The 19,538-nt window shown below is 50.2% G+C and overlaps 1 protein-coding gene across 7 annotated transcripts in view; it reads right to left on the bottom strand.

Annotated features, from left to right (window-relative positions):
- Positions 1-3,340: 3,340 nt before the first annotated feature.
- The window catches only part of TCN2 (transcobalamin 2), a 30,274-nt gene continuing 14,076 nt past the window's right edge, over positions 3,341-19,538 (bottom strand). For all 7 annotated transcript variants that reach the window (XM_030582462.1, XM_030582457.1, XM_030582456.1 and 4 more), the window contains 8 exons: positions 18,710-18,899; positions 18,065-18,222; positions 17,453-17,614; positions 17,028-17,203; positions 14,813-14,990; positions 13,976-14,171; positions 12,649-12,770; positions 3,341-4,352 (listed from right to left, as the gene is read on the bottom strand). In XM_030582462.1, coding sequence (XP_030438322.1) covers positions 4,291-4,352; positions 12,649-12,770; positions 13,976-14,171; positions 14,813-14,990; positions 17,028-17,203; positions 17,453-17,614; positions 18,065-18,222; positions 18,710-18,899 — 1,244 coding nt within the window. In that variant the 3' untranslated portion in view covers positions 3,341-4,290. The remainder of the gene's footprint in view (positions 4,353-12,648; positions 12,771-13,975; positions 14,172-14,812; positions 14,991-17,027; positions 17,204-17,452; positions 17,615-18,064; positions 18,223-18,709; positions 18,900-19,538) is intronic.

Genomic DNA, 19,538 nt, shown 5'->3' with positions numbered 1-19,538 from the left:
GCACCTCTGCAGCAATCAGCTTTCCCCCATCGGTTAGTTTAAAAACTGCTCTGCAACCTTTTTAATGTTAAGTGCCAGCAGTCTGGATCCACTTTGGTTTAGGGGGAGCCCATCCTTCCTGTATAGGCTCCCCCATCCCAAAAGTTTCCACAGTTCCTAATAAATCTAAACCCCTCCTCTGGACACCATCGTCTCATCCACGCATTGGGATTCTGAAGCTCTGCCTGCCTACCTGGCCATGCGAGTGGAACTGGAAGCATTTCTGAGAATGCTGCCATAGAGGTCCTGGATTTCAGTCTCTTTCCTAGCAGCCTAAATTTGGCCTCCAGGACATCTCTCCTACTCTCCCCTATGTCATTGATACCTGCATGTACCACGACCACCGGCTCCTCCCCAGCACTACACATAAGTCTATCTAGATGCCTCCAGAGATCCGCAAGCTTCGAACCAGGCAGGCAAGTCACCGTACGGATCTCCTGGTCATCACAAACCCAGCTATCTCTCCAAAGAGAGACTGCTGACCTCGAATGAATATGAAAATTAGATACAATTAACTTAGGTTTAAACAGAGACTGGGAATGGTTGGGTCATTACACTAATTGAATCTATTTCCCTATGTTAAGTTCTCCTCACAACTTCTATGGGTCATCTCAATTATCACTTCAAAGGTATTTTTTCTCCTGCTGATGATAGCTCATCTGAATTGATTGGACTCTTCCTGTTGGTATGCATACTTCCACCTTTTCATGTCCTCTGTATGTATAAATATCTCCTGTCTGTGTGTTCCATTCTATGCATCTGAAGAAGTGGGTTGTAGCTCATGAAAGCTCATGCTGAAATAAATTTGTTAGTCTCTAAGGTGCCACAAGTCCTCCTGTTCTTTTTGCGGATAGACTAACATGGCTGTTATTCTGACACCAGCTATCTATGTTTCTAATGATCCAATCTCCCATTACTAACACCTGCCTTTTCCTAATGACTGCAGTTCCCTCCCCCAGTGCGAGAGGATACACCAACATCATCTGGAAGGAGGGTCCCAACTATGGGAAGGTTTCCCTCTGCTCCCATTGACTACTCTGCTTCCCTGGGCCTTTCATCCTTCTCAACAGCGCAGGGGCTGTCTGGCCGAAGGTGGGACAATTCTACAGTGTCCCGGAAAGCCTCATCAACATACCTCTCTGCCTCCCTTAGTGCCTCCAGTTCCGCCACCCTGGCCTCCAAAGTCTGTACATGGTCTCTGAGGGCCAGGAGCTCCTTGCACCAAATGTACACGTGCCACCCACCCACAGGGCAGGTAATCATACATGCTACACTCAGTGCAATAAACAGGATAGCCCCTACTCTGCTGATGGACTTCTGCCTGCATTCTCTCCTACAGCTGCCTAGGTTAATGACAGGGGTTTTGTTTAAATCAAGAAGTTTTGATTATAGTTTAGTTTAGAGGTTTTAAAGACTGGCAAGTTACCTCACCCCCTTCCCACTCCCCTTCCGAACTCCCTCTCGAAGCTCCCTGTTAGCGGTCGCTGTTTCACTGCTTTATAAAGTCCTGGCCTCCCTGGCAGCCCTGCCCCCTGACTAACGCTCAGCCAATGAACAGAGGCTTCTAGATTTCAAACCTTGTTTAGCTTGCAGCTGTCGGCCACAGCACACGGTCCTTCAAAAAACAAACAGACAAATACAAGCTCAGCACCCATCAAATAACCCCCAAACACAAACACACACTACAGACAGCCACTTACCTCAAGTGTCCTGTATTTGCTCCTCCTTCACCTGGAGAACTTTCCTCTTGGACTTCAGCCCCCATCTCTTGGTTGAAGGACCCATCTTCCCGAGCTTGCAAGAGCTCTGCTCCCTTGGCTTTGATGATGCCAAAGGTGGCTTCTTTCCTTGCTTATATCTTCCAAAGTTCAATGACCTTGGTTCAAGAGGCAGGATGATCTCATGCTGTTCTTCCCTTCCTGTGGGCTTCCCATCTCCCAGTGTGGTTTCTATGTAAATGGGGCTTTCATTGTTTTCATTCTATCAGGCTTAACTTACATAGGCAATACCTCCTGTCTGGGACAGTACTGTCCTTTCCTTTGTTTGGCCTCACACTTTAACACATATCAATGAATATACATAATTCCTCCTAGTGTTAATACACGCCGTTCACAGTTCTATTAATCACCAGGATCTCAGAGGCTTTCAGCAAAGACCCCACTTTGTACACTTGTATAATATGGTCACATTGGATCCAATCAGCTGATTCAGTTGCTTATCACTTGAGGCTCAGCGCCCCTGTCTGTATAGCCCAGTGAACCTTTGCAGTGGATTCTTCTGAAAAGTAAATCCCAGACCAAGCTTCTCTCTTGACAGGTGTGGGCTCCTCTGCTGCCTCCCCTCTCCCCCAGCTTGTTAATGTGACTTTGCTTCCACCCCTTGTTAGCTTGATGAATCTGTTTACTGCTTATATGTAAACTGAGATAAACACATTTCTTTCTTTAGGCTAGACCTGCTTAACAACTTGCCCTGACCTATCTAGTTCACACACACTTTAGTTATAATTCCAACATATATTAGTGTCTTAATACCCATCATGTACATACACCATGCAAGAATACTAATAAGTGAATTATTAGTTTTCAAATGATCTCACAAGGCATATTTTGTATAAGATTACTAGCATAGTAGTGCGAGCTGTGAAGACGTGCTTAGTGTCACATTGTCCTCCTTCCAGTCCTGCCTCAAAACTCTCCTTTGCTGTGATGCCTATACAAATCTTGACATCAGTTAGGCTGCTGGTGTGCAGAGACCACTGCCCATCACCAGCAGCATTGTCTTTGTTTCTTTGTACTTGCCTAACTCTCTCCATCTGGTGTCTCTTGTCTTATCCCTAGATTGTAAGATCTCTGGGGTGGGACAGAGATGGTGTCTTTTTGTTCTGTGTCCATATTGCACCTAGCGCAATGAACATAAGAATGGCCATACTGTGTCAGACCAATGGTCCAGCTAGCCCAGTATCCTGTCTTCTGATAGTGGTCAGTGCCAGGTGCTCCAGAGGGAATGAACAGAACAGATACTCAAGTGATCCATCCACTGTCACCCATTCCCAGCTTCTGGCAAACAGAATGTGGTCCTGGTCCATGACTGGGGGACCTAGGTACTACAACCATACAAATAATAGATAAAAATCAAACTGGTGATTAGTCACCCAGGAGAACAGAACTGTCCACTGGTTGTAGGGAATGATGCAAACCCACAGGACAATGCCCAGAACCTGAAGGCAGCTCTGTGCTGAGAGTCTAGGCCTGGCTCAGAGACCCGGGTGCTCTGGGTAATGGCCAAAAAATGAACTAGAAGGTCAGGTTTGCAATCAAAGCTTTAATCATTTCAGATCCAAATGTCAGACTGAGGGAGAGTGGCTGCATGGGGGCACCATCTCCCGTTGGCACAGGGGCCAGGTTCCCACCCACTGCTCTCCAGACAGCAGAGATATCAGCCACATCCTTTCGTCACAGCAGCAGTTCTGTTGCTTCAAAAATTTGGGAGGGAGCAGGGATGGAATCCCTGGCCTGCGAGCTGTGCAGTGACTGCTATATAGAGGGGTGCAGTCTAGAGAATCCCCAGGAGCCCAGTCACACCAGGGCACTGGTACAGTGGGCCTCTGGGAAGCAAAGTGTGTCCAGCAGAAGGATGCAGACACATCCTCCTATGTACTCATTGGGTGGCAGTTTAGACAGTCACAGCACAGCAAGGGTTAAAGCTGCATTAGAAAATCAGAATTATGATGCACTGTGTCATCATATATCAGAGGGTAGCCGTGTTAGTCTGGATCTGTAAAAGCAGCAAAGAATCCTGTGGCACCTTATAGACTAACAGACGTTTTGGAGCATGAGCTTTCCTGGGTGAATACCCACTTCCTCAGATGCATGTGTCATCATATTCAAGGTTTTTCATTTACACCAAACCTGCTGCTCCCCACTCCCTGACATGGTTAGTTTCCATTGAGTGGATGGTTGTGGCTGATCCACAGCAGAACACGTCTCCAGGGCAGGAGGGAATTTGCCCCTTTTGACAGATAGACACACACACATACACACACTCTGACAGGAGGCCAGGGACTTGCATTATGGACTTCAGTTTGTGAGGAGGAAGATGCCACTCTGTGGGCACAGGGCTCGCAGGCTGACAGGCATATGCTGCTCTTTCTAGCTGAGACCTCCTGCTTCTGGGGTAGAGAGAGAGACACACACAGAGAGTTCACTGTGGATTGAGGTGGGGCAGGGAGCTGGAAGGCAGGCAGCAGGCCTTCTACCAGGGGCTAAACTTCAGGATGATGGACTCTCCGTCCTGAGGGTGGTAGTCAGAGATGCCTACAAAACAAGACAGCAGAGCACAAGTCCATGAGTCAGAAGCAGCACCCTGGGCACAGATTAAGGAACTCATGCAGCACGGCTAAATTAGGAGCAAGAGCCACTACCCCACAGTCGGCTTCCTTGGGGTTTGGTACCAATCCTCATGGAGGAGGCACTGAGAATGATTTCCTGGGTGTTGGCTCATGTGCGTGGAGGATCTGCCTAATGTGCTTATCCATCCCTTCACTGTAGTGTCTGACACCTCACAATATCTAATGTATTTATGCTCCCATCACCCTGCAAGGCAGGGCTGTGCTATTATTCCCATTGTACAGGTGAGGAACTGAGGCACAGAGCGAGTGACCAGCCCAAGAGAACTGAACTCTGGTCTCCCGAGTCCTAGTTTAGTGCTCTAACCATTGGACCATCCTTCTCGATAAGATGGAGCCCAGAGCAGTAGCTGAGCCCCAAAGGGGCGACATTGTGGAGTCGTGATGTTTCACTCCATGTTATGGAAATATGCTTAAGAGTGTGAATATAATGTAACTGGAATATGCTTTATACAAAAGGTCTCTTGTAAGGTATTATTACAAAGCTTTCAATCTACTGAGCGTGTTCACCCTATTTGTATGAATGTATCATTCTTGCCTCTGAAGCTAGAAATATAAAGTATTACTCTGAAGTCTTATTGTAATTATGCAAAGTGTGGGCCATTAATGGTGGCTTGGAATCTTGATGGCTTCCATTAAGTAGGACAATTGGTTGTGAACGGCTCTGTTTACTTGTAGCCTTCCTGGGTACATGCAGGGAAGAGCTGGAAGAACGAAGGCTGGGATCTCACAGGACCTATCTTTAATCTGGTGCTTTTCCATGTAGAAGGAGGGGTGGGAACCCAGAGAGAGACAAAGGATTCCCACCTCGTGCCAAAGATATAAAAGGGGGTGGAACAGAACAAAGGCCAGTCATAAGAAAGCCCCTAGTTACCACTTGAGCTGGAACTAACAAGGATTGTACCAGGGGAAAAGGATTGGGCCCAGACTAGGAAGAAGTCTGTGAAAGAAGCTTATGGGAACATCTCTAAGGGCGAGATTTACCTGTAACCAGTTTCTTAATGTATTAAACTTAGACTTGTGTGTTTTGTTTTATTTGGCTTGGTAACTTACTTTGTTCTGTCTGTTATTACTTGGAACCACTTAAATCCTTTTTTTTTTTTAATACTTAATAAGATCACTTGTATTTACTGTTAAACCCAGAGTAAGTGATTAATACCTGGGAGAGCAAACAGCTGTGCACCTCTCTCTGTGTTATAGAGGGTGGACAATTTATGAATTTACCCTGTATAAGCTTTATACAGAGTAAAAAGGATTTATTTGGTATTTGGATCCCATTGGGAACTGGATGTCTGGGTGCTGGAGATAGGTGACCTGCTAAGCAGTTTTCGGTTAAAGTCTGCAGCTTTGGGGGCATGGACCAGACCTGGGTCTGTGTTGCAGCAGGGCTGCGTGTTCTGGAGTCCCAAGCTGGCAGGGAAAACGGGCTCAGAGGTAAATTCACTGAGAGGGTCTCTGTGACTGAACCTGTCACAAGAGTCACCATAGAAAAGAGGAGTGCCAGCTCTGGGGGCATTGCATCTACCATGGGAAGCGAGAGCTTGACTAGCCCGCAGGGGCAAGATGGAAAGAGACTGCATAAGGGAAACCCAAATAGCTTGGCAGACAGTAGCCCAGGCATATCAACTGCTGCCAGCCAGGACAGGAAGGGTGATTACTGGGCTGTCCAAGGCACATGGGAGGCAGATCCCAGCACAACCTGGAAGACAAGTCTATCCATCTGCTAGGCATGGCTCAGTCTCAGATAAGGACCAGCATGTTAATGAGCTATTGCAGCATTCCCCCTTCTTCAACAGCACTGGGGGGGCGGGGAGAGCCTGAGTCATAAGAACAGCCATACTGGGTCAGACCAAAGGTTCATCTAGCCCAGTACCCTGTCTTCCAATAGTGGCCAATGCCAGGTGCCCCACAGGGAATGAACAGAACAGGGAATCATCAAGTGATCCATCCCATCGCCCATTCTCAGCTTCTGGCAAACAGAGGCTAGGGCCATCATCCCTGCTCCTCCTGGCTAAAAGCCATTGATGGACCTATCCTCCATGAATTTATCTAGTTCTTTCTGAACTCTGTTATAGTCTTGGCCTTCACAACATTATCTGGCAAGGAGTTCCACAGGTTCACTGTGCATTATGTGAAAAAATACTTCCTTTTGTTTGTTTTAAATCTGCCTATTAAAATTTCATTTGGTGACCTGTAGTTCTTGTGTTATGAGTAAATAACACTTCCTTATTTACTTTCTCCACACCAATCATGAATTTATAGACCTCTATCATATCTCCCCTTAGCCGTCTCTTTTCCAAGCTGAAAAGTCCCAGTCTTGTTATTCTCTCCTCATACAGAAGCTGTTCTATACCCCCAATCATTTGTGCTGCCCTTTTCTGAACCTTTTCCAATTCCAATATATCTTTTGTGAGATGGGGCAACCACATCTGCAAGCAGTATTCAAGATATGGGCGTACTATGGATTTATTCAGAACCAAGCTATCCCTTCCTTAATGATTCCCAACATTCTGTTCACTTTTTTTTTTTTGACTGACGCTGCACATTGAGTAGATGTTTTCAGAGAACTATCCACAGTGACTCCAAGATCTCTTTCTTGAGTGGTAACAGCTAATTTAGACCCCATCATTTTATATGCATTATTGGGATTATGTTTTCCCATGTGCATTACTTTGCATTTATCAGCATTGAATTTCATCACCTCTCACATACAGTGATCTTATCCTGCTGTCACTCCTGCTTCTCCCTGGGGTGAGAGGGCACCAGGCCCAGTGTCTTTACTCCTTTTTCCGCACTCTGTTGTTGATCACATTTAGGCCATGGGTTCAGACATACTAATCAGTCAGTCTTTGGGCTGGTCTTGGCCCCATTGGCTCCCTGGAAGGGCTGCTATCCATGCCAAAGTGAGAGAAGGGCCCCAAAACAAGGATTACAGCCCAGAAACAAGTGTCTCTGCTAATCAGGAATAGAGAAGCCTGCAACAGGAACAGGCCCCATTCCTCAGGGTCTTTAAGGACAGTACCACAGGATCAGTCAATGAGCACCTCCCCAGTGCAGCGGGGGTCACCATTTTTTGTTTAAAAAAATTTTTTCTAAAGGAGAAATAGCCTTTTTCTAAAACAAACTTTTTTGTTTGTGTTTTTTGGCAAAAAGCCCACCCCGAAAGCCAGAAACTTGGAGGGTTGCTTTTTTGTTGGAAAAAGTCCATGGGTTGTTTTTGTTTTTTAAATGTTGAAGGCAAGTAATTGCTTATACAGACCCATGACCCCACCCTGACTTCTGCAATCAGACACTGCAAGTACCAGCACACGTTTGTTACTGTGTGAAGTTCTGAGTGCTAGTGGCACCAAGGCCACCATACTGTGACTGCAAAACACCCCCAACTCCAGCAGCTGATCATTGCAACCTCCCAGCTAGTCATTACCGGCTGACCTTACCACAGCCACGTGGGAACCTTAAAGGTGTAAAACAGCAGTTCTCAAACTGTGGGTGAGAACCCCAAGGTGGGTTGTGGGGCCCAGGGCCAAAGCTCAAGCCCAAGACCCACTGCCCAGGACCAAAGGCTAAGCTTGAGGACTTCAGCCCTTGGTGGTGGGGCTCAGGGTTATAGGCCCCCCTGCATGAGGCTGAAGCCCTTGGGCTATGGCTTTTGCCCCCCAGCCAGGGGTGCTGGGGCTTGGGCTTTGACTGTGCCCCTGCAAGGCAGACTCATGGTTCAGTCCCCTCTCCCGGGGGTTATGCAGTAATTTTTGTTGTCAGACAGGGGTCACAATCCAAGGACGTTTGAGAACTGCTAATGTAAAACATTTAAATAAATATTTTCACTGTATTAATGACAAATATCAAACCAACCAAAGTTGACAGAACCCTACGGGAGGCCGGATCTATTTTCATAGAAAAGCTGTTGTGTGACCTCTTATATAGTGTACAAAATCAGGAAGGGTGATTGAAGCCACACAAAATCTCTGAGCTGTGTTAAGTATCAGAGGGGTAGCCCTGTTAGTCTGGATCTGTAAAAGCAGCAAAGAATCCTATGGCACCTTATAGACTAACAGACATATTGGAGCATGAGCTTTTGGGGGTGAATACCCACTTCGTCAGGTTCACGTAGTGGAAATTTCCAGAGGCAGGTATACATATGCAAGCAAGAATTAGGCTACAGATAATGAGGTTAGTTCAATCAGGGAGGATGAGGCCCTCTTCCAGCAGTTGAGGTGTAAACACCAAGGGAGGAGAAACTGCTTTTGTAGTTGCTAGCCATTCAGTCTTTGTTTAATCCTGAGCTGATGGTGTCAAAGCTCAGCAGTTTCTCTTTGAAGTCTGGTCCTGAAGTTTTTTTGCTGCAGGATGGCTACCTTTAAATCTGCTATTGTGTGTGCAGGGAGATTGAAGTGTTCTACAGGTTTCTGTATATTGCCATTCCTAATATCTGATTTGTGTCCATTTATCCTTTTCCATAGGGACTGTCCAGTTTAGCCGATGTACACAGCAGAGGGGCATTGCTGGCATATATTACATTGGTGGACATGCAGGTGAAAGAACCGGTGATGGTGTGGCTGATCTGGTTAGGTCCTGTGATGATGTCGCTGGTGTAGATATGTGGGCAGAGTTGGCATCGAGGTTTGTTGCATGGATTGGTTCCTGAGCTAGAGTTACTATGGTGCGGTGTGCAGTTACTGGTGAGAATATGCTTCAGGTTGGCAGGTTGTCTGTGGGCGAGAACTGGCCTGCCTCCCAAGGCCTGTGAAAGTGAGGGATCATTGTCCAGGATGGGTTGTAGATCCCCGATGATGTGTTGGAGGGGTTTTAGCTGGGGATTGTATGTGATGGCCAGTGGAGTTCTCTTGGTTTCTTTCTTGGGCTTGTCTTGTAGTAGGAGGCTTCTGGGTATGTCTGGCTCTGTTGATCTGTTTTCTTATTTCCTTGTGCGGGTAGTGTAGTTTTGAGAATGCTTGGTGGAGATTTTGTAGGTGTTGGTCCCTGTCTGAGGGGTTGGAGCAGATGTGGTTGTACCTCAGTGCTTGGCTGTAGACAATGGATCATGTGATGTGCCCAGGATGGAAGCTGGAGGCATGAAGGTAGGCATAGTGGTCAGTTTTCAGTATAGGGTGGTGTTAACGTGACCATCACTTATTTGCACTGTGGTGTCTAGGAAGTGGACCCCCCGTGTAGATTAGTCCAGGCTGAGGTTGATGGTGGGGTGGAAGCTGTTGAAATCATGGTGGAATTTTTCCAGTCTCTCCTTCCCATGGGTCCAGATGATGAAGATGTCATCAATGTAGCATAGGTAGAGAAGGGGTGTGAGTGGATGAGAGCTGAGGAAGTGTTGTTCCAGGTCAGCCATAAAAATGTTGGCATATCGTGGGGCCATGTATGTGCCCATAGCGGTGCCACTGATCTGACGGTATATATCGTCAAATTTGAAATAGTTGTGTATGAGGATAAAGGCACAGAGCTCAGCAACCGATTGTGCTGTGGCATCATCAGGGATACTGTTCCTGACAGTTTGTATTCCATCTGTGTGTGTGATGATCGTGTAGAGAGCCTCTACATCCATGGTGGCTAGGATGGTGTTTTCTGGAAGGTCACGAATGCATTGTAGTTTTCTCAGGAAATCAGTGGTGTCATGGAGATAGCTGGAAGTGCTGGTGGCATAGGGTATGAGTAGAGAGTCCACATATCCAGACAGTCCTTCAGTGAGAGAGCCAATGCCCGAGATGATGGGGCCTCCAGGATTTCCGGGTTTGTGGATCTTGGGTAGTAGATAGAATAACCCTGGTCGGGGCTCTAAGGGTATGTTGATTTGTTCCAGTGTTATGTAGGGAGTGTCCTGAGTATATGGTGCAGTTTTAGTGTATTCCTCAGTGTGATCTGAGGGAAGTGGCCTGTAGAATTTGGTATTGGACACTTGTCTGGCAGCCTCCTTTTGGTAGTCAGACCTGTTCATGACGACAACAGCACCTCCTTTATCAGCCTCTTTGATTATAATGTCAGGGTGGTTTCTGAGGCTGTGGATGGCATTGCGTTCTGCACGACTTAGTTATGAGGCAAGCGATGTTGTTTTTCCACAATTTCTGCCTGTGCACGTCGGCGGAAGCATTCTATGTATAGGTCCAAACTGTCATTTCAACCCTCAGGAGGAGTCCATGTGGAGTTCTTCTTCTTGTGCTGTTGGTGGGAGGGTACCAATATGCTGTTCAGTGTTATCTTGAAAGTATTCTTTGAGTCGGAGACGCAGAAGCAGGCTTCCAGATTGCCGCAGAACTGTGTCATGTTTGTGGGGGTGGCAGGGCAGGAAGAGTCCCTGAGATAGGACAGACTGCTGCTGGGCTGAGTGTGTGACACAACCTGAGCAACACACTTCTGTTGTTCCCAACTCGCCAGGCCCCTGGCTCTGTGTATTTGGAGGGGTGTGACCATGCTTAGCCTTACACTTCACACATTCCCATTCTCTGTACAGTACCCTCCAGCCTGCTTGTATTGCCCCTACCCAGTTCTATTGCCCTTGCAATCTCAACCTGCCCACCTGCTACGGATGTGCTGAGCGGGGTGGGGTGGGGGGGAGGGGTGTCCTGGTTAAATTCATTCTGCTTGTTTCCAAACAGGAAATGTGGATACTGGATGTTTCCCTTGGGATTTCCACAAAGGACCCAGTCCCTGGGCTTAGCTGAATGGGTGGCACTACTGCTCCAGCAAAGACATTTCCCATTAGGGAAGGCCTCTCTCCTTGGACTGAGGTCTCAGGCAGCAGGCAGGCTTCTCTGCAGCACTGGGCTTCTTTTGGGCAGGAGGCAGTGAGTTAGTGCTGAGCCCACAGCCAGGCTGAAGCTACAGGTTAGTCAGTCTCAGCATGAGATTAGCTGATGTCTAGGATTGGTGAGTGGGTCCCATGCCGAATAGGACCTTAGTCCCCCCCCAGTTACAGGGACTGGGGACAGCAGCTGCCTCCCTCTGTTCACTAGAGGGCAGAGGCCTTATATGATGCTTGCCGGGTAAGAGACTCTGTGGGGCTAGACCCAAGGTCTGCAGGAAGGCCGATATCTCCATGCCACTACTCAGCAGCTATGCTAGAGCCCTCACAGCAGGCCAAACTAACAACTTCTCTTGTGGCCTTTGATTGGTCCGGGCCCCCTAGATAAGCCCAGGCAGAGTTCCAGGAAGTGTCTATACAAAGGGGGCTTCCCTGCCAGCCGTAGTGACAGACCTGCCACGTGGCTCGCTCTCGGACTCCTGCTCTGGTTTCTGAGCCCAGCTCTGACCTTTGGTGCTGTTCCTGGATGCTGACCAGCCTGCTCCAACCACTAGGCTGGACTTCCCTAGCCCCAGTTGTGACACCGGGGCCCTCACCAAGGGCACCCATGTGCTCCTTTATCTTCCCCCAGGCCCCTTCTGTGCCATCGGCCTACAGCGAGTCTGGCCCACCTTGCTGAGATAATTTGTTAGTCTCTAAGGTGCCACAAGGACTCCTTGTTGTTTTTGCTGATACAGACTAACACAGCTGCCACTCTGAATCCTATCAGCCTATTTAGGTTCCCCGAAGAGGTATTATTGCATCTCAAGCCACCTGCGTAGCTACCTGTTCCTATACGCCCAGTCTGCTTCACATCTGCCCCGGGATACAAGCCACTGGTGATGGCAGGCACTATTTATGGGATGGGTGGGCTTAAGGAGCCCCCTGAAACAAGCCACTGTCCTCAGTGGGGCAGCCCAGGGGTCTCTGAGGGTGGGATTTGTTGATGATTTGTGAGCCAGAATGGAATCCACTTCCCTCCCCAGTGCCAGCTGTGCTGCAATGCTAGCAGCAACCACACATCTCTGAAGTGGGCTAATCTGTCTGGGACACAGGGCAGGTCTACCTTGCAATCAAACGGTGTGACTGCAGCTCAGGCAGACCTGTTCTTGCTAGCTTTACCTGCACTAGCATTGCTACAAACACAGTGCAGGGTAGTGTCTGTGGCAGGAGCTTCAGCACAGGCTCACCAAGCCAGCCTGGATCCCTGGTTCCCTATTCACATTGCTGCCGCCCACGGCACCGCATCTACACTGCTCTGTGTAGCAATGCTGCCATGGGTACATCTACCTGAGTTTCAAACAGCACTGACCTACCCACACACGTAGCCCGGCCCCTCACGTAGCCCCCCCAGGCACACGCTGCCCACGCAAGGTGCCAGACTGCACTGTTTCCCACAAGCTGCTTCCCTCACCTTTCTGAAGACTGGTGTCTGGGGCCTGGAGGAGTTGCCAGTATCTCCGCTCTCCATTGCTGGCTTTCACCCCCATCACTGCAGCTAAAAATGGACCATGCAAGGTGTTCTGGGTTTCAAACCTAGAGTTGAAGGGGAAGAAGAGGAGATGTGATCTCCAGGCAGAGCAGAGAGCAGGTTGTTTCTACTTTGGTTCCACTCAGGCAGCAGCAGCAGGTCCCCACACCAGGGCCCTTTCACAGGGACTAACGGGCTAGGAGCACAGTCCTGACCACACACTGCTGCACCTGGGGCCAAACCTCCTCGTCACAGGGAAGTGCTGGGTGTAGTCCCCACCTATGAACAACTAGCTGCCTTCCCGCAGGTGAGATAAAAGGCCAACAAGCAGCACTGCAGAGAGGCACCTGCACGAGACCCTGGGCCGGAAAACAGAGCTGGAAGGGAATTGGCCACACCAGCCAGGGGAAGAGACCTGGCTGGGGATCCCGGGGGTGCTGGCAGCAGCAAAACCCCCCGAGGCAGAAGCCTTAGGAGGCATCAGATGGCAGGGCCTAGTTCACCTATCTGGACTGATGTTACACTGAGTTTGTGTGAACAATAAATCCCTGCCTTGGAGAAGGGAATGAAATGCTGATACTGGAGATAGCTTCCTCAATGTGCTGGCTGTTGAGTTAGTCTGCCAGCTAGCACAAGAGTGGGGAAACTGAGGCAGATGCCAGGTTTGGGGAGACCCTGTTACTCTCCCTTCAGGATCATCCCACTTGTACAGACTTTCCCCACATACCCAGTAGATCCCTACAGAAACTACGACCTATTCAAGCACAGAGGGATTGTTTCATAGTGATGGATGTCCCAGAACTGTCGGAAGAATCTGACACCTGGTAACTGTCTGGAATCCCTGAGGGGGTCTGGAAAATCCAGACCAGGCCCAGGAGGAGTACGGGACACTGTTGTTACTGAACTAACAGCTCATGGCACCGAAGGGTCTCATCACTTCACAGCAGGTTGGTGGGTGTGATCGTCCCCATATTACAGGAGCAGGGCAGGGGGAACTGAGGCACAGAGAGGGAAAGCAACTTATCCAAGGACACACGGTGAATGAGTGTCAGAGCCAGGAACAGAATCAAGGAGCTCTGCCTTACAGGCCTGGGCCCTGGGCTACTCTTCCTAGCGTTAGTCCTGGCGGTGTGCAAGCAGATTCCCTGCTAGCATTGTGGGTGGGCATGCCCTGGACTGCCTGCCTCCCCCAGCCCCTTTAGAAGGCGGCGTGCTCCTCTTCCCAGGCCTCCCCATCAGTTTGTTCCCAGCACAAGCAGGAGGCTCTCACGTGAAATGCCCAGGGCCCTGCTCTGCAGCGGTTCTCAGCATGTCCTGGAGGGAGGACCCAGAGAGCACCTGGATGGAGTGGTTGTACAGCGTCTCAGGGTTCGGAGGGTGCTCCACAGCCAGCTGAACAATGATCATCTTGGTCCCCAGAATTACTGTCCTGGCTCCTGGGCACTGGGTGTCTAGCTCCAAAGTGTCTGAGAAAGAGGGAAGAGGCTGTCCAAAGCACCAAGTGTCATGCAGACCCACTGGCACCAGATTTTGTTGGTGCCGGTGGGTGCTCGCACCCCCACACCCGGCCCCAGCCCTGCCTCTGCCCCCTCCCTGCCCCATTGGATCCCTCTCCAAATCCCTGCCTTGGCCCCGCCTCGAACCGAAGCACGCTGCCTTACTCCTCCTCCATCCTCCCTCCCAGACTTGCTGCACAAACAGCTGTTTTGTGGCACATGCGCTGGGAGGGAGGGGGGAGAAACACGATGAAGAGGTGAACTGGGGCAGGGGGGCGGGTCGAGGACCTGCCAGTGGGTGCTCTGCACCCGTCAATTTTTCTCTGTGAGTGCTCCAGCCCCGGAGCACCCACAGAGTCAGCGCCTATGTCCAGACCCCTGTGGGGAGCCCTAGCATGACAACCTGCTGTCCTAGTCCTCCTTCTCTGGGCATGTTTGCTGGGCTCCTGGGATTTCTCCACCCTAGCTCCTTTCCTCAAAGGCCCCTGTTGCAGTGACTGTAACTCCAGCCTCACCCCTTCCCTTCCTCTTGGTGGGATCTGCAACTAGGCATGGGATCCAGGGCCCCCAAACCCTGCCCCTCACTCTAGCATCCCTGTCCTTCCTGTTACCTTGCTCTGCCTGGCACTCCATGGTGGCAATATCCAGGTAGCTCTTGCCATCCAGTACGGGCAGCAGCTGGGACATGATCATGGGGTTCTGGAAGTGACCCTGTTCCAGGCTCCCCAACAGGGCATCCATGCCTTTGGGACACACTGGCTTCTTGCTCATCCTGGTGGCGATCAAGAGCTAACAGGAAGGGTTCAGAGGAAGTGAGAGAAGCCCCATTTCAAACAGCTGACCCCCCGCGTCAAAGCCAACTACAGGGGAAAGTGAAGCATCTGGCGGGCAACACCCCTGGCAAGGCAGCTACTTCCCTTCACATGAGTTGCGTGGGCCAACACCTGCTCTGTTTGCTCCCACCCAGGGCAGGATGTGGGGCCAGGATAAAATTGAGCATGTCACTGTAAGAGGAGGGGCAGGATAGTAACATCTGCATGGGGTGAAGCGTCAGCCTGACACACTTTAACATGTGGGGGAAGAGAACCGGGGGGTCTGAGGTGGTATTATCCCTGGGGTGAGTGACTGTCCCACATGTGCCAAACACGCTTACAGCTAATAGCTCAGGTGGTCCCTGGGGCCTGCTGCTGGGGCTGTTCCAGCTGGCTGCTGGGCTGCTCACCTGCCGCTGCTGGCACCAAGCTGCACCCCTGGGACTGCTGCTCAATTGGTCCCCGAGGCCAGCTGCTTGGGCAGCCCTGGGTTCAGCCACACTGGCCACTGCAGAAGTCACAGAAAATCATGAAATCCATGACTTCCACAACCTCTGTGAAAGAGGCAGAGTCCTACTCACCATCATTAGGAGTGCTTTCCATTAAAGGAGCATTGCCAAGTAATGTCGGCCTGGCACTCAGAAAAGATTCAAATAAAACTAGGTTTTCAATTTCACCGCTGCTTGCCCTACATTAGAAACTCAGAGAGGCTGGCTGGCCATGCGCTAGTGCAGGACAACCAGGAAGCACAATCCACCAAGTAGTTTTTCTCTCTGAGCTGAGCTAAGTGCAAAAAGCAAACAAACTGATGAGACATCAAACCAAAGCCCTTTCTGCTTGTGACCCTCACACACTGACTGACACTTTCTCAGAGTGAAATCTGTTAACTCCAGGGTCTCCAAATTCCAACATGGGATCATTCTTCCCACTTCAGGATCAATTGAAATAGTTCTTAATTTCCTGTCTTAAGTGACTGTGCAGTGATGATGGAGATTGCTAAAGAGCAGCTGCCTTCCACCCCAGAGGCGGCCGCCTTCCAGCAAGGAGTGAGGCTAAGAGATCCCAGAAACCTAGCTAGCCTGGTGATAAAGACTGGATTTGATTTGCTGACCTCTGTACTAAATCAGACAAGGACATTGGGAAAAAACCTACATCAGCCAGATGCTGGTGTAGATCAGGAGTAACTCCACTGAAGCAGAACATCAGTGTGAGACCTGACCCAGGTCCTATGTTTTTAAAGGGACAATGTCCCTTTAAACCAGTTTGTACTCTGTATGGTAAGAAGATGGGGCAGGACAGAGGTCATGGTGATGGACAAGCAGGTGACTCAGGGTATGTCTACACTGCACACAGAGCCTGGGCTCTGACTCAGATTTGAGCCCAAGCGCCCCTTCATCCACCCACAAATCAGTCTGACTTTGGTCAGCAAGTGCCCAGGGCCCAGGTCCTAGGACCCTGCTGGGGGGTGGGTCAGCACCCAAGTCCTGCTGCAACTCAGGTCCAAACCCTGTCACTTTGCAGTGTGGAGGGAGCTCAAGCCATAGACACCAGTCAGAAGCTCTGCGTAGTGCAGCATGGTTGCAGTAGCATGGCTGAGATATGAGTCCAGAAGCAGTAAGCCCAGGTTCACAGTGCTGTGTGGACATTCAAGCATGGACTTGGAAACACCAAAGCTACAGCTACAGAGCCCGGGTCAGTTGACTTGGGCTCGCAGGATATGTGCTACCGGCCTGACAACAGCTGTGTAGACGTGCAGCTCAGGCTGTCAGACCCACCCCCTTGCCAGGTTTCAGAGCTCAGGTTCCAGCACAGGATGAGCCAAGTCAGCTGACCCAGGCTCTGAGATTTGGGTCCTTCTTTGCAGTGTGGGTGTCCCATGGGCTGTGTGTGCAGTGCAGACATAGCCTCAGAGGGCTTCTCCAGAACAAAGGGCTACTCTACAGGAAGCTGGCAATGCTGGGATCCTGCAAGCCATGCAGGAGGAGGACGTGCTCCAGAAACCCGCTCTCCCCACCTGCATGGCCAGTGGGCTACTGAAGATGTTGCCGAAGGTGCCCCTGGTGGTCTGAGCCTGGAGAATCCTGTTCGTCACTCTCTGGACAGCCAGGCTGATTGCTGCCACTAGCTTGGGTTCATAGAGGTTGGCCTGCTTCAGGCAGGCAAAGGCCAAGCCTGCCATGGCCGTGGTGTCTGTGTGAGGAAGAGCAGGAGAAGGGATTACAAGGAGAACCACCCCTGCCCAAGCGACTTCAGTGGAGCTATGGCCTTGTGGGGCTGGAGCACAGAGCTGAGAATGGGAGAAACCAAACCCCTCTCGGAGGGAGCTGACTTGCATGTACATCCCAAGGGAAATGCAAAGGCTGTGCTGTCTCCAGCCATGGCAGGAAGGCCGGCTAGCCTGAGGAGCCGGCACAGAGGACCATGCCGACAAGCACGTACCCACAGAGAGCTTGCTGCCATGCGTGAACTTGTTGTGCTGCTCAGCATTCAGGAGCTTCTGGATCACATGGGAGTCGATCTTCTTGCCATGGACACACAGGGCCAAGACCCCCAGGCTGTACTGGTAGTAACTGGTGATGGGGCGGCCATTCCTTTTGAAAGCTGTAAGCAGGAGAAAGGAATCAGGACGAAAAAAGCAGCATGTGTTCCCATCCCCCCAGCACAAGTCATCCCTCCCCCCTCCATATCCTGGGATTCTGCACTGGGGGCTTCTCTCATTGCACCCCATTGGATGGATTACAAGCTTGCTGTACCAGTTCCAAGCCACTGCCCACACTTCTGATCCTCACCCTGGTGCATACTGAGTTGGAGGTGGAGGTGGACAAATGCTTCCTGGTGTTCCCAGCGTGGCTCTTTGTTATGAATGGCCCAGGAGGGATATTGCCACTGGATCTGAGCTGTGAGCAGAGAACTAGTGTTCCACTGACTCCTGTTCTCCGGCAAAGACACTGAGCTGGGAAGCATTCCAGAGATGCTGCATACCACCCCAGGCAGCTTCCTGCCACTCTCTGCAGTTGCCATTGGTGCCAGCCTCGAGCAGCACCCTCTTACCTATCTGCTCCTTCTCCTTGTGCAGATGGTGCTTCAACCGGGTCACCAGCCGCCTCTCCAGGAGCCTCTCCATGTCCTGGCAGGCAGCCCGCAGTGCTAGGAGGTACAGAGCCAGGCGGCCTGTGTTGGGCTGCTTCTGTTGGCCACCTGCTTTGGAGCTGAGGTGATAACAAGCCAAATACTCACCACATGGCTTCTCCTTCCCACACATGCCCCAAGCCCCCCTGAGGCTAAGGGAAGCTGTGTCCCCAGGGCAGCAAACACCAGCTCTGGGACAGTGGCGTCTCTCAAGATCCCTAGCAGAGTTTGGGGCCTGAGTGACCATAGCCCTGTGCTTTTGTGTACCTGACAGGAGCCCGTAAATGCATCCAGCCTCATGCCAATAGTAAATCAGCAGAGAGCCATGCCCACCCTCACACTGTCTGGGCACCTCCCCTGGTGCAACTGGGGCACAGGATCCTGGGGCAAACATGGGAGGTCACCACTCACAAGTGAGCAGAAAGCCAGCCCCGTTGAGAGGAGCCCATGACAGGAAGAAAGGCAGGGAGGAGAGCGTGTTCATCTAGAATGCAAGTGGCAAGATATAGAGGGGCCCTGCTCCTTGTTCCACTCTTGATGGTGGGATTTGGGCTCCATTGGCCATACCTGCTGGCACTGGGCTGGAAGACATTCTTCAGTCTCTGGAGGTACTGGGCCTCTTTCTCCAGACTGTGGTCAGCAGAAAGACGAAGGGCCAAATACACACTGGGGTTCAGCTCCTCCGACAGATCCTGGCTGAGTCTCAAGAGCTCCATGTTCAGGCATTTGATCAGAGCAGGATTTCCCCTGGGAATTTCTGGGATAAAAACAAAGGAAGGAAGAATGGAAGCCAAGGAACAGAGTAGATAGTAGGCAGCTGTGTGAGAAAAACAGCAAGTCCGTAACACTCAGAGTATCATCTGTAAATCTCAAATTGCTTCACAAAGTGAAGTCTCCTTTTAGGAAACTGAGGCACAGAGAAGGGGAAACGGCTTGTCTGAAGTTTCACAACAAATCATTCAGAGCCAGGAAGAGAACTGAGGTCTCCCAGCAAGGAGACCAGTGCCTGTCTGGTGCTTCCCATATATAATGATTAATAAAAGCAGCCTTACAGGAGATGAAATGTTGCATCTCATGGAAAATATAGCAATTTGGATAATGTAACAAGTCCAGAAAGGGTTAAGCAGCTCACAGGCTAAATTAGAATAATTTAACCTTTAGAGACATGGTAATTAGGGCCAATTCATGTTAAATAGACTAGAGCTTTGAAATGAAAATCTGTACGGTTAGAGAATTAGAGGTGATACTAATTGTGTTTACTTATATCTTCTTAGATGTTAAACATGTAAACAGAGGGGTCAGGTTGGGAGCAGGAGGCATAGCTCAGTGGTTTGCGCACTGGCCTGCTACACCCAGGGTTGTGAGTTCAGTCTATTTAGGGATCTGGGACAAAAAT

This window comes from Gopherus evgoodei, chromosome 13, assembly GCF_007399415.2.
Source record: "Gopherus evgoodei ecotype Sinaloan lineage chromosome 13, rGopEvg1_v1.p, whole genome shotgun sequence".
Classification (NCBI taxonomy): domain Eukaryota; kingdom Metazoa; phylum Chordata; order Testudines; family Testudinidae; genus Gopherus; species Gopherus evgoodei.
This window is presented reverse-complemented; position numbering and strand designations above follow the sequence as displayed.